Below are 13,430 nucleotides of genomic sequence, written 5' to 3'. Positions count from 1 at the left end.
TGAGAAGGGGATAGCATTTTTGCAAGAAACAGGGTGGGAAGAGGAATAGTCCACGTAGCTGTGAGAGTCTGTAGGCTTATAGTAGATATCATTAGATAGGCTGTCTTCAGAGATGGAGACAGAAAGATCAAGAAAGAGGACTGCTATAAATAGCAGTCTGGCATATGAGACCCCATTTTCCAGGTGGGACAGGACAGAGTGGAGGACAGAGGCTATTGCATCATCTGTGGATCAATTTGAGTGATTAGCGAACTGGAAAGGGTCCAGTGTAGCTGGCAGAAAGGCTTTAATATGCTCCATGACCAGCAACTCAAAGCATTTCATAATGGCTGATGTTAATGCCACCAGGCGATAGTCACTTAGGCAGGTAACTGTCGCTGCCTTTGGCACTGGAATGATGGCTGCTGCCTTGAAAGCCAAGGGGACAATGGATTGTTCCAGAGAGATGAAAAACCCAGGAGCAATGTAAACAAATATAGACAACCATATAAACAAGTTGTTGGTTATTATATTAACAAAATAATACAAGGCACTAATAGTTTAGAAAATATTTTCAACTATTTAACTCATAGGAAACCCAGAGATACATTCCATTCAAAAATAAGGCTGACCAAGGTCTCGTATGGCAACGTCCCTAATCAACCCTGCAACCAGCACCGTACAATGAAACATCTACAGGCCTGAGAACACTGTCCGACAGGTCATCCTCACACAGTTTACACAGGACAATCTCTGTATACACTGGGATACCAACAACATATGCCGCACTGCACATCCTCTGTGAGAGCACAATGCAAAGCAACCCCACTCTCAACAAAGTAGCAGAGAATTTAAAAACCCAGTCTTTTCAATGAAGTCAAAGTACATTTCTGAAGGTGTAATGTAAACCAGCTGATTCATAACATTTGCATTGTGATGCATATATTTGTTTTAAAGTCAATGAAACATTCCTTAAGAATGTCAGTTAGCCATGGAATTAGTTATCAAACTCACTTAGGATTTTACCACTTGAGAATTTCATCCACTTTGCAAGAGACAAAATAAACATTTTTTCACTGCAGATGCTCACCATAAAACCTGGCTCTCTCAAAGCATAAGAGATGATTAGATTTAGTCATACAGAGAAGCAAGGAACCAAGTCATTCAACCCATCAACGTTACTCTAACAACCAATCATTTACACCAATCCTACAGTAATCCTTTTTTACTCCTCACGTTTTCACAATTCCTCCAGATTTTACACTTAACTACACACTAGGGACAACATACAATAGCCAAATAACCTACCAACATGTGAGAAATCAGAGCGCCTGGAGATAACCTATGCTGTTGCAAAGAGAATGCATGAACTCCGCAGGTTTATCTGAACCGGGTCCCTGGTGTTGTGAAGCTGTTGTGTTCCCCAGTTTGTGCGAAAGAGCAGATTAAAGATATTGCATGAGATTTCAGAGCAGGCAATCTAGGAGGCAATGAATTACAGCCACTTGGGGATTACAAGGGACAGTAGAGAAATCTGTGAAGAAATTCAACTCAACATTAACTCTGTTAAGTTTAACCTGCTTAAGCCAGAACCATCCTGATGGTCCTCTCATCTCTACTGGAGACCTGGGCCACTCCAGGTATCCCCCTGAGCCAAGAGCTGAACAATCAAATGCAGAAGCAACAGAACTCCAACTTCCAGGCTAAATCTAACCAAAATGTTTCTGGTTCTTCGCCATTTTGTTGCCTCACAGCACTACCTCAATTCAACCAGTTTACAGATCAACTCTGGTTGACACTTCAGAAATATTAGTGTCTTCTCACTGAGCAGAAGACATTGTGAGATCCCATCCAGTTTAGTCTCCTTTTCCATTTCAGGGTAAGGTAACTTCTCTTCTTGGAAGAAGTTGAATGAGCTAGAAATGCTGCAACAATTCATGTTTTAGTGGTGAGCGATACTTACTATTGTGCACAATCGATGAGCTGGTACTCATTTGACCTTTCAAAGCACGCCTTCACACCTTCGTCATCCCAAAGTGCTTTTGCATGATCGAAAAATTCCTGTAAATGGGAAAAAAGTTTATGTTAAATACATAGTTCCAAAAGCACAATGTGAAATAAGCATCTTTTCATCTGAAACATAATGATATTGGTCTTAGTTTATTATTGTCACATATATCAAGATAGTGAAGAGTTGGCATTGCATACTGTTCATATAGATCATTACACGGTGCATTGAGGTAGAACAATGTAAAGCAGTAACAACGCAGAAGAAAGTTCAAAAGCTGCAGAAAAAACGCAGTGCAGCTAAGTATCAAAGTGAAAGATCATAGCAAGATAGATTGTGAGGTTAAGAGTTCATATCATACAGAAGGTCCATTCAGAAGCTGGAAAACAATAGAACAGAAGCTGTCCTCGAGCCTGGTGGCATGTGCTTTCAGGCTGTTGCATATTCTGCTTGATGATGCAGATTTATCCAAATGAGTTTTCCAAGTATTTATGGTCCACATCTGCCTTCTCCACCCCAGTTTCCATTGATTAGAACTTGGGATTCAGGAGTTATCTCATGAGTAAGGAGCAAGCCTTTCTGTAAGAGTGTGCAGCAACAGAAGGGAGAGCAGGAGCCTACTGTATGGCTCCTGGAACCTGCTCTGATTGCTGTCCTTAACTCTAGTCTCTAATCTGTTCTCCTTTGCTCTCTGGAATTTCAATCAGAAACAGATTCAAATTACATTACTCTCAAATGTTTGGAATTGATTTATTATTGTCACATGAACTGATCCATAGAGCTCATTTCAAAACATAAGAACATTGAAGCACTGCACCAAGGTGCAATGACATTTCTTGCTCCTAATACATCTGATCCTGAGAGTATCCGATAGGGAAAAAACTGAGAAGATGCTTCTTCTGGTAGAGGAATTATTGACTAAAGGGGCACAGTCTCAGGATAAATGAGTCCCCCATTTATGATTTTCTTCTCTCAGAGAGTTGTGAATGTTTGTTATTATCACAGAAAGCAGTGAATGCTGAATCTCTGAATATGTTGAAGGCTAATTGTGGGAATTCAACTCTGATCAAGGTGAACAGATACATATAAAAGAGGATCTGAAGCCAATGGTCAGACTACCCAAGACCTTGGAGCATGTTCCAATCGCCAAATTGACAACTCCTGCTCCGCACTACTGTCATGATCCGGGAAAAGGAAAACCTCCTACTGAATACTTCCGATGGCAATCTATTATTCACAGCTTTATAAATTTGACTTGATTCTATTTAGCTGATTATCTTGATGAATGAAACATTATTTATTTATTTACAGATACATCACGGGAACTGCAAACCTGCACTCACCCAACTACACCCATGTGGGAGGAAACCGGAGCACTCAGAGGAAACCCACACTGACATAGGGAGGCCGTAGAAACTGATTAGAGATGGCAGCGGAATTGAACCCAGGTTGCTGGCATTAATAGTGTGTCGCTAAGCCTCCCTAGACTGAGGTCTCATAACATATCCAGTGGCTGGACAGGCCGGATTAGTCTGCAACTGCTTTCCCCAAAGATGGAAAGGTCTGGTATGGAAACACCTACAAAAGGTAGTTCATAGAGCCCAGTCCATCACAGATAAAGCCTATCGCACCATTGAGCACATCTACATGGAATGTTTTCACAGGAAAGCAGCATCCATTATCAAAGACCTCCTCCCCCACCCCCCCATCACCCAGACTGTGCTCTTCTTTCACTGCTGCCATCAGGAAGGTGGTACAGGAGTTTCAGGACCCACACCACCAGATTCAGAAACAGCTATAACCCTTCCCCCCAATCTTCAGGGTCTTTAACTTCACTTGCCCTATCACCGTACTATTCCCATAACCTATGGACTCACCTCAAGGACTCTTCATCTCACGTTCTTGTAATTTATTGTTTATTTATTTATTTTCTCACTTTGTATTTGCATAGTTTGTTGTTTTTCTGCACATTGGTTGCTTGTCCGATCTTTCGTTGATTCTGTTGTGTCCCTTGGATTTACTGTGTACGCTCGCATGAAAACAAATCTCAGTGTTGTATCTGGTTATGTATATGGTATTTGATAATAAATTTACTTTGAACTTTGGAAGTCTCTCATTAATGGTTACAAAGCTCTGAATTTGTGTGTTTGTCTAATGATAATTTTATCTTTTATAAATGTAAATCATTTGAAAATCAAAGGAATACAATTTTCCACAATGGGCCTGAAGATTCTTCAAACAAAGAACAAAAGAGGAAAAATGCTTTAATAAAAAAGTAACAAAGTCCACACTTCTCTCCCTTTTCGTTTAGACAAATACAAAAGACAGACTGTAGATATCCAGAAGGATGTCTGTGCTTTGACAGAATAGTCTTACCACTCCATAAAATAAAGCTGCCTTTCAATGTACTAGTGTTACAGAATGTCTCAATGATCAAAATTATGGTTCAAATGTATAGCTTGATAACGTCCTGCCCTTTGGTTTAAGAAGCTTTCCTGACAAGCTGATGATTGATAATGTTATAGAAATTTTTCTTGAAACGATTCTCTATTTTAAGCATCAAGATTGAACAGTTGGGTAATATTAAACAGATGTGTGATTAGTGACATGAGTAAAAAGAACAAGCTTTACTCACTGATATTCTTCCATTCTTGTCGACACAAATGGAATCATATCACGTGAAAACAGATTCTTCAGCCCATCAACTACAAAGCATCAAGCAACCATTCACACTCATGATAATCCCATTTTTAAATTCTCCTTATGCTCTCATCAACTCAGTAGCAAACTGCACGTCTTTGGGATATTCTCACAGAGAGAACGTGCAAACTCCACACAGACAGTGCCGGAGACCAGGATTGAACTAGGGACACTGAGGCTGTGAGGTAGCAGAGGCCACTGTGCTGCTGCACTTAAATTAGGAAAGAGGCCGGGAGGAGAATTCAGATGAAAGACCAAGCAACAATTTTGGCATGAGATTAGGTAAGAAGTGTCGGCTGGATTTCAACTTCCCAACCCAAGTCCAATCGGGGTCACAGCCCAGAGCCCAGTGTATCTGGCAAGTACAAGAAGAATGTCTGTGGTTGCAGAAGGGCTGTGGTTAATGAGTGGAGGCCCATTAAGCATCTGGACACGAAAGCTCAGAAAGCTATGGACCAAGTGCTGGAATATGGGGCTGGTGCAGATGACTATTTGATAGTCAATGTAGACATGACAGGCCAAAAGGTGTACTTCCCCACTGTATGATTGTAAAACTCCTGGTGTGGCTCAGTTACCCATAGGTCGGCCCAATGGTGGGAGCAAAAGTTAAAGTATCTGCAGCATGCAGTCTAAATCAAGGACCTCTCCCACTCGTCATTCTCTTTCTCATCAGGCAGGACAGACAAACATCAGAGAGCACATGCCACCAGACTCAGTGACATCTTCTACCCTGCTGTTATCAGATGCTTGAACAACTTCTCATGTTCTAATGATGAATTCTTGCTCTTGATCTTCCAATACACCTTGTTGCAACCTTTGCACCTCATGTGTTTACCCACAGTGCACTTTGTAACTGCTTTCCTCTTTACTACCTCGATCTACTTGCATATGGCATGATCTCTCCAGATGCTACGCAACAGCATACTGCACAACTGGAGGAACTCAGCAAGTCAGCCAGTAGTGATGGAGAGGAATAGACAGTCAATGTTTGTGCTGAGACTCTTCATCAGGACTCAGGATTTCCAGCATCTACAGAACCAACTGTGTCTATGATTTGCCAGCAGTTAAAAATGTTATCAAACTGGCAAGAGTGCCGAAAAGATGTACAAAGTTTGAAGTGGACACAATTACTCCGTGTGGTTTGACCAGAGTTTTCTAGAGCTGCAACATTACCTCTTGGCTCTTGAACTCAGTCCCCTGGCTAATAAAGGCAAACACAGCAGATGCCTTAACTACTCCATCAACTTGCATAGCATCTTTGAGGGATCTATGATCTCAGACCCTAAATCCAAGAGAAAATGGGCAAGGGCATCATGGGACGGGCACTCTGCATTTACACGCTACCTCCAATGGAGTGAGGTAACTCAAGGTAACACAGTCTTGCAGAGAGGTGGTTGAAGAGACTGGTCAATACTGTTTATAAAGAGTCGGAGATCCAGGGAGGGATTGCCAAAGCTTATGAGCTCAGTAGCTGAAGGCAAGGTCTTCAATGGAAGAATGATTAAATTTGGGGATTGTTGAAAAGACAGAAATTAAAGAGTGCAGAGGGACTGGAGAAGGCAACAAACACAGAGAGCAAGAGCTGTTGAGTGGGATAGAAAATATTCTTAAATACAGAAAATAAAACTGTTGTTATATCATTGTGAAAGTTAGTTATGTGCACATTTTCAATGATATTGCAAGACTTGACCACTTAAAACAAAGACTAAACACCCAAGAGTTTAGGAACAGCAAAAGTTCACAACAGAGTCTCTTGCTCAGATATCTAGTCTAATAGTCTAGTGCCAAACATGGTTAGAACAAGTTAAACCAAGACACTGCCTGAGCCCTCGGATGGATTTAGAGGATCCCAGACCAAGAGAACTTCCAAGTGGACCACAACCTTGTTTGGAGGCTTGCTTGCCTCAGTGATCTGGGGAAAAATATTGATTCTAGTCAGGGCTTTATGCTTTGACTCTTAGTAGGATTACCCATGCCAAACAGGTCAAAGGGTAGTGGACAGACTAAACATGGTCCACCGGTCTTCCCAGTTCATGGGTTCAGCTCAGGGCTAATAACCCTGACCGGCCAAACAAAACTGCTACTGAAACAGCAGTAAAGAATCCTTTTACATCAGATTGCAATGGTATTCCTGAGTTTTCCGTCCAGGATTTGCATGACTAAAAGTAGGGAAAACTGAGAGGCTTTTTTAACACAATGAAGGAAACTCTGAACACTGCCAGAGATGGACAACCTCCACTGCTGCCCTAAATGTCAGCGGCATAACGAGCAGTAAGTAAGTAAAACAAGAGAAGTAGCCTTGATGTCTTGACTGGAATCTGTTAAGATAGGAAATGTTTGGACAGATATGGGCTGAAAAACCTGCTTCATGTTGTGTGCTCTTCATTTGATGGCATTACTCAGAAAGGTTCTCTAGTCATTGACATATCTGGGGATGCATGCTGTTCTGAAAATTAGCTGCTTTCTTTCCTGGATTACAAACGTGACCGTGCATGTAATATCTGGTCGGCTGTTAGGTGCCTTGGCAGATCATTTATCCCAAATGGTGCAACATAAAACTTTGTTTCCCTTTCTTACTGGAGTTCATTATAACAAACTGCCAGGAGATCAACTTAACTGAAGGAGCTATTTTCAGTAAACATTACATCAACACCTGGGCAATGGTCGATGAGTCATTAAAAGTCTTTAAAAGTTGTCACCTCAGCTCCCAAAGGATTAAATTAGCAACAGGACTTTTCCCAGTACTACTTGTTTGTGCTGTTTATTCTGTCTATTGCTTGTCAGACTCCAGGGAATGGGCATCTCTGACTGGTCACAGTTCTGGGATGTTGTCTTCTTCTGAGGCAGTCCCTTAGAACTGAGGATGACTTGCTTCTAGTCCAGCTGTTCAGGTTGTGCTGGCTAATGCAGCCAGTTTAGGACTCGCACATCTTTTTTTACCACAGGGAGGTGAGGTGGAATGCTTGTTCCACCATGTACACTGGATTTTCACAGGCTCCCAATCCATAGACTTGAGGTTCTCAAAGCCATCCATTTTATTTTTGTGTGCTACAGAGAGGCGCAGTGAGCAGAGCAGCATCTCGTAGCTTCAGTGACTCAGGTTCAATCCTGACCTCTTGTGCTGTCTGTGTGGAGTCTGCACGTTCTTCCTTTGCAGATTTTCTTGGGATCCTCTGGTTTCCTTTCATACCCCAATATGAATGTTGGGAGGTTAATTGTCTCCGGTAGTAGAATCTAAGAGGAGTTAATTGGAAAGTGGAGAGAAAAGATATCTGGACAGGTATTGGCTTTGGTATATTATTGTCACATGTGTTTAGGTAAGCAATAAAGTGCAAGATCATAATGAGGCAGATTGTGACAGGACAACTTAAATGACCAATGAACCAACTAACCAGTACGTCTTTGGACTGTAGGAGGAAACTGGAGGACCTGGTGAAAACCCACTCTTTCCAGGGGGAGGGTGTAAAGACTCCCGACAGATGACATTGGAATTTAACTCTGATGCCCCAAGTTTAGGTGAACATCTTGGTCAGAATGGACAAGTTGGGCTTAAGGGCAACACACTCAAAATGCTGGAGGAACTCTGCAGACCAGGCAGCATCTATGGAAAAAAAGTACAGGCGACATTTCTGGATGTGGCCGCAAACCAGAGTACCTAAGAGAAGCCTATACAGCTATAGGGAGAATCTACATCTCTACACAGACACCAGCTGGGTCAGGACTGAATCCATTTTGTGGCACTACGAGGCAGTGGCTCTGAATGCTGAGCCACACCTTTTGAAAACATCCTTGCATCCTTTCTCTGCCCATCCAGCCAAACTCTTATCGTGATGGAGTTCATAACAGAATACCTCGTTTGGGTGTCAGGTGTTTGGTGGTGAACATAGTGAATACTAGGCTCAAGAACAGATTCTAACCCACTCTGGCATGATAGACTCTTGACTTTCCCTTGTTAAGATCATGCATTTTATTGTTTACCTGCATTGCATTTTCCCTGTAGCTGTTACACTTGACTCTGCATTGTTATTGTTTTTCCTTGTTCTAGCTCAGTGCATTGTGTAGTGACATTATCTGTATGAATGGTACGCACGGCAGGCTTTTCTTGGTACATGTAATAATAATAAACTAATACCAACATTATACCACTAATGTGGTCTGTCTATCAGAGCCCATGGTGCACAAGGAGAGCTTTGATACAGGGAAGGGTGCCTGGTAGGAGACACTGACATCAGCTTGGTTATTCATCCAGTGAATCGGGAGCACTTTGTGGAGAAAAAGTCAATGTTACCCTGCAGTGATGAGTAGTGCCTGCTGTAGGTAATGCATGTCTCATGAGCACGGGAGAAGCAGAGTTCAGTAAATGGAACAATAATCTGCTGCAGGAACTCAGGAGGCTGAGTAACATTGATGGGAGTAGCATTGTTTTTCCAGATTCCAGTGTCTGCAGTCTCTTTTGTCAGCAATCTAATAAAGTCTGACTCTATTAACCAACTAAACAATCTTTCTGATTGTTGAACATCCAAACTTATAACAAAGAATCCATCATCCCAGCTTAATGCCTCAACACTACTGATATTTTTAATATGGAACGTTGCTTCAAATTACAGTAATGCACTAAACTACAGGATCTCGAGGTACCATAAATGTGGTCGAAGTTCACAAATGTTTCTGTAACCAGGCACTTAGTAGGCACAACAGAGGCTGCTTGTGCTCTTGTTGACTCCTAGAAGTTGCCAGAGTATAAAGGATTAATCATCTTCCTGTGGACTTACTGCTGTGACCTTTTCATTTCAGAGACATGTAGCTTTGAGTTAAGCTGACGAGAAGCTTCACTACCTCTTCCAAAAGACTTTTCATTGGCAATGGACTCGTGCATTCAGTGCATTTGTTTTTTCTTTTGCCCAGTCTGTGCTTGAAGTTGAAGTTCAGCTTGATTAAACTTGCTCTGTCTTTCAGTTCTCCAAGCATAATTCACAGGGGGGCAAACTGCAGTTGCCGGTGAACTTTAGCCAAGTGAGAACTTTTACTGTGAATGCTGGCACCCTGTTGAGTGTCTGTGCCAAGCCTAAATGTTGCTTCATGTGAACATGCACAAGTGCAGAATGAAGGCCATGGCCTTCAATTGTTTTCCCTCCTTCATCCACCTCTGGCTGAGAATGGCTCCACACAGAATCCAACTGGAATTCCATCCCTCACCTTTCAGATCCATTCATGACAGACAACCCAAAGTGTTCAGTGTTGACTGTAACTCTGCTCTCACTGCAACCTGAGATCTTTGCCTGCTTTTGTGTCCCGTCAGAAACACTCTGCCGATCTTTATCTCTCCAGCAACCAGCACCTTGCTTTACCTCTTAAATGAAGGAGGAGTCTGACAATGCAGAAAACCAAAACAAGAACAGACAATGCCAGAAGCACTCAGTAGGGCAGACAGCACTGAATTCAATTATTAGAGATATCCATCCTTACTCGTTTATACCAGAACAGCGCTGATGTGATGTTGTCCACCTGTAACATTTAACTTCAATCTTCTCCATTGATTTGCTGAGAATATTGTGTAATGTTCCAGATTTTGCTTGTTCCACATCTCATAATTATGTTGAACTGCTAACTTTCAAAACGATTACAGTACAAGCGTTTAAACTATGAGAGGCATAGATAATGTTGATGACAGCATTTCTTTATTTCAGAGAAAGGGAGTCTCCAACTAGGGGGAATAAGTTTAGGATGAGAAGGGCAAGATTTAAAGGTAGTGAGAGGAATGAGTTGCCAGAGGAAGTATTTAAGGCAGCTACAATGGTATCAATAGTATCAGTTGGATGGGTGCATGGGGGGATGGGCTTGGAGAGATAAGGCTGAACATAGAAAATTGGGACTAGCTGGTGGGCACTGTGGTCCGTATTGACTGGTTGGGCCGGTATTCATGCTGAATAGCTCTGTGACTCTATGACCTGATGAAATAAAAGCAGACAAATTTGGAAACACTTAGTTGGTCAGACATCTATGGAACAAGGAATGAAGTTCATTTTTCAGGTCAAAGACCCTTAGTCAGAACACAGAGACAAATCATTAACTTGATATTTCCTTCAACAGACGCTACCTGACTTGTTAAGAGTTTCCAGCATTTTTCTACCTCAGAGCTGTCCTGGTTTGAAGTTTTATTTCATTCTTTTCCTTAATCTAGTCCTTAAAAAATCTTTCATGATTCTTTTCACCTATCAGATATCAGGACAGCTCCTGGATATAACTTCTCCTCTGAATCTTTCTTTCCCCTCTTTGCTTTCTGATCTACCTACTTCTTGCTGTGCCCCTCTCTGGCTCTGAAAACTCCCAGCGCCTTTTGTTACTTCAGCTATTCCATGAGGCCTGGGGAACAAACCCTGCACCACCGGGTCTACCTATCTCATTAATAGACTTGGAATTGGGTGTACCCACAACACCAGCAGGAAAGTATCTGTCTGAAAGAAATTAATAAGCTTTTTAGGAATCACAATCTGAATTGAGGTCCTACTCCTTAGCTTCTCAGTAGACATCAACAGGCTCACAGTATGAACCCCAGTCAAGTCTTTGTCATCATGCCAACACTCTTCCCTTTCTCTCTCCTCACTGATCCTTAAAAACTAATTATTTTTTGGCCAATCATCATATAAATGTTTCCAACAGAGCACTGTGGAGCCACAGTAATTAACTACTTTCAAGATTGTGTTGGAAAGATTTTTGGATTAGGAGTTGGGCCAAGAGTTATGAGGATCAGGCCAAGGGCAGCATAGTTATAACCTAACTAAATGATAAGTCATGGTCAAGGGATAATATAGCCTTCCCTTGCTCCTATTTAAGTTCTTCAAGTTAATATTGGATAATGCACTTGTGAGTTAAGGGCATTTTATCTGCTGCCCCATAATGAACATCTCCAAGACCAGTAAAATAAGATAGTTAATGCCCACCAAATTCAAGAAGGAACACTGCAATTATTCAAAAGAACATAGAACACTACTGTACAAGCGCACAATGTTGTGCTGAACTAATTAAACTAATGATTTCAAAAGCCCTCTGTCAGCACACGAGTCCTTATCCCTCCATTCTCTGCATATTCGGGTGACTAAGAGCCACTTAGAGGTGTCGCTTAGTACTTCTAGTCAAGATGGGATTAAGCTGCAACGTTCGTCAATGTCGTGGCTCAGACCTGGTTTATTTTTTGGTTTTGTAGGAATGATTCTGGTGACAGCGTGCTGAGTTGGGGGTCAGGTTCGGAATTATTGACAGGGATGGGGGGTAGTTAGAGGTCAGTGTAGTAAATGAAGAGTCTGGGCAGGTTGGTGCCAGTGTACAACACTCCCTTGGTCAACATCTTCCAGAGGGCTCATGAAAATGTCTATTTTACTTCTTTTACATCTGTTGTTCACCATAAATGTGTTTCTGGAACAGTTAGAGCCTGCGATTTACAGTTTGGAGATTGAGTGAGTGATCCAGCACTTAACTGTCTCTGAGAAGATTCTGGGAAGTGAGCGTTGTACTCAGATAGCCTCGATGCGAAGGAACTTAGAGATGGGACAATGTGAGCCGATGTTCAACTCTATTTAGCCAATTAAAGTGCTGAGGAAGATTGAGACGTCAAAGCAAATGCAGAAGACAAGTGAGAGTTCAGGTCACTCACAGCCAAGGCAGGCGGTCACGCTATTAACTGTGAGGCTAGCTGTGGCTGGCGGGTAGGCCTCTGTCTCATGTGGTGTCCCTCTCTTTTGATGAATGTCAGTGATGTTGGAGGATGGTATCTTGGGTCTGCATTTATGGATTGGACTATTGTGTTGATGGACTGTGGACTTTTCAGACTTATGGTTTTATATTCTATTTTATTTTGCCTGTTCCTTTTCCATATTGCGCGAGGGGAGGGGTTTGAGGGTTGATGTTCCTGTTGCGCTCTCTTAGTTTTTTTGTGCAGGGTGGAGGTTGTTTGGGGGTCAATGTTCTTGTTCCATGTTAGACAGGGTGGGAGACTTGGGGGTTGATGACTGGGATGCCTTTCTGTTTTGCATGTGGGAGGGGGTGAGTTTAATGTTTCTCTCTTAATTGACTTCGTGTTCTTCCTTTGTTTCACAGCTATCTGGAGAAGACAAATCTCAGTGTTGTACATCGCATACTTTGATAACAAATGAACCTTTGAATTCATGGACGAATGTGAGTGATCCTGGGGTTCAATCAGCGGGTGCTGAGGTCATCATTGTTCCCAAGATTGGTGAGTGCTGGTCCTGAGTCAGAGCTGCAAGTCCCAAGTATGGGTGGTCTTCAAGTAACTGGGGTCCAAAGACCACGCAAGTCCGGAAGTGGAGCAAGAATGTGTGGTGAACTAGTGGGCTGCCCCCAGCACATTCTTGTGTGTGTTGGTTGTTAACCCAAAACAACGTAGTTCACCGTACGGTTCAATGTACTCGTGATGAATATCAATCTCTATCATATTTGCCTCTAATACCACCTATGGCACTGCATTCCAGGCACCTACCACCGTGTGAAAAACTTACCTCGCACTTCTCTGTTCAACAACTCCCGCTCACCTTAAATGCAAATTTTTTGGTATTAGACACTTTGACCCTATCAGGTCTCCCCTCACCCTCTGCTGCTCTGGAGGGAAAGGATTCTAGTTTATCTGATATCTCTTAATAGAACATAATCTCTAATCCAGTACCATCCTGGTAAATTTCATTTGAAACCTTCCATTGCCTCCACATTCTTTCTATAATGGGTCAACTAG

At 42.2% G+C, this 13,430-nt stretch overlaps 1 protein-coding gene across 3 annotated transcripts in view; it reads right to left on the bottom strand.

Annotated features, from left to right (window-relative positions):
- The window catches only part of LOC132397604 (guanine nucleotide-binding protein G(s) subunit alpha-like), a 362,218-nt gene that overhangs the window by 116,494 nt on the left and 232,294 nt on the right, over positions 1-13,430 (bottom strand). For all 3 annotated transcript variants that reach the window (XM_059976393.1, XM_059976396.1, XM_059976402.1), the window contains exon 5: positions 1,943-2,040. In XM_059976393.1, the coding sequence (XP_059832376.1) occupies positions 1,943-2,040 (98 nt within the window). The remainder of the gene's footprint in view (positions 1-1,942; positions 2,041-13,430) is intronic.

Source organism: Hypanus sabinus, chromosome 1, assembly GCF_030144855.1.
Source record: "Hypanus sabinus isolate sHypSab1 chromosome 1, sHypSab1.hap1, whole genome shotgun sequence".
NCBI lineage: Eukaryota > Metazoa > Chordata > Chondrichthyes > Myliobatiformes > Dasyatidae > Hypanus > Hypanus sabinus.
Note: the sequence above shows the minus strand (reverse complement) of the source record. Positions and strands in the feature narration are given on the sequence as shown.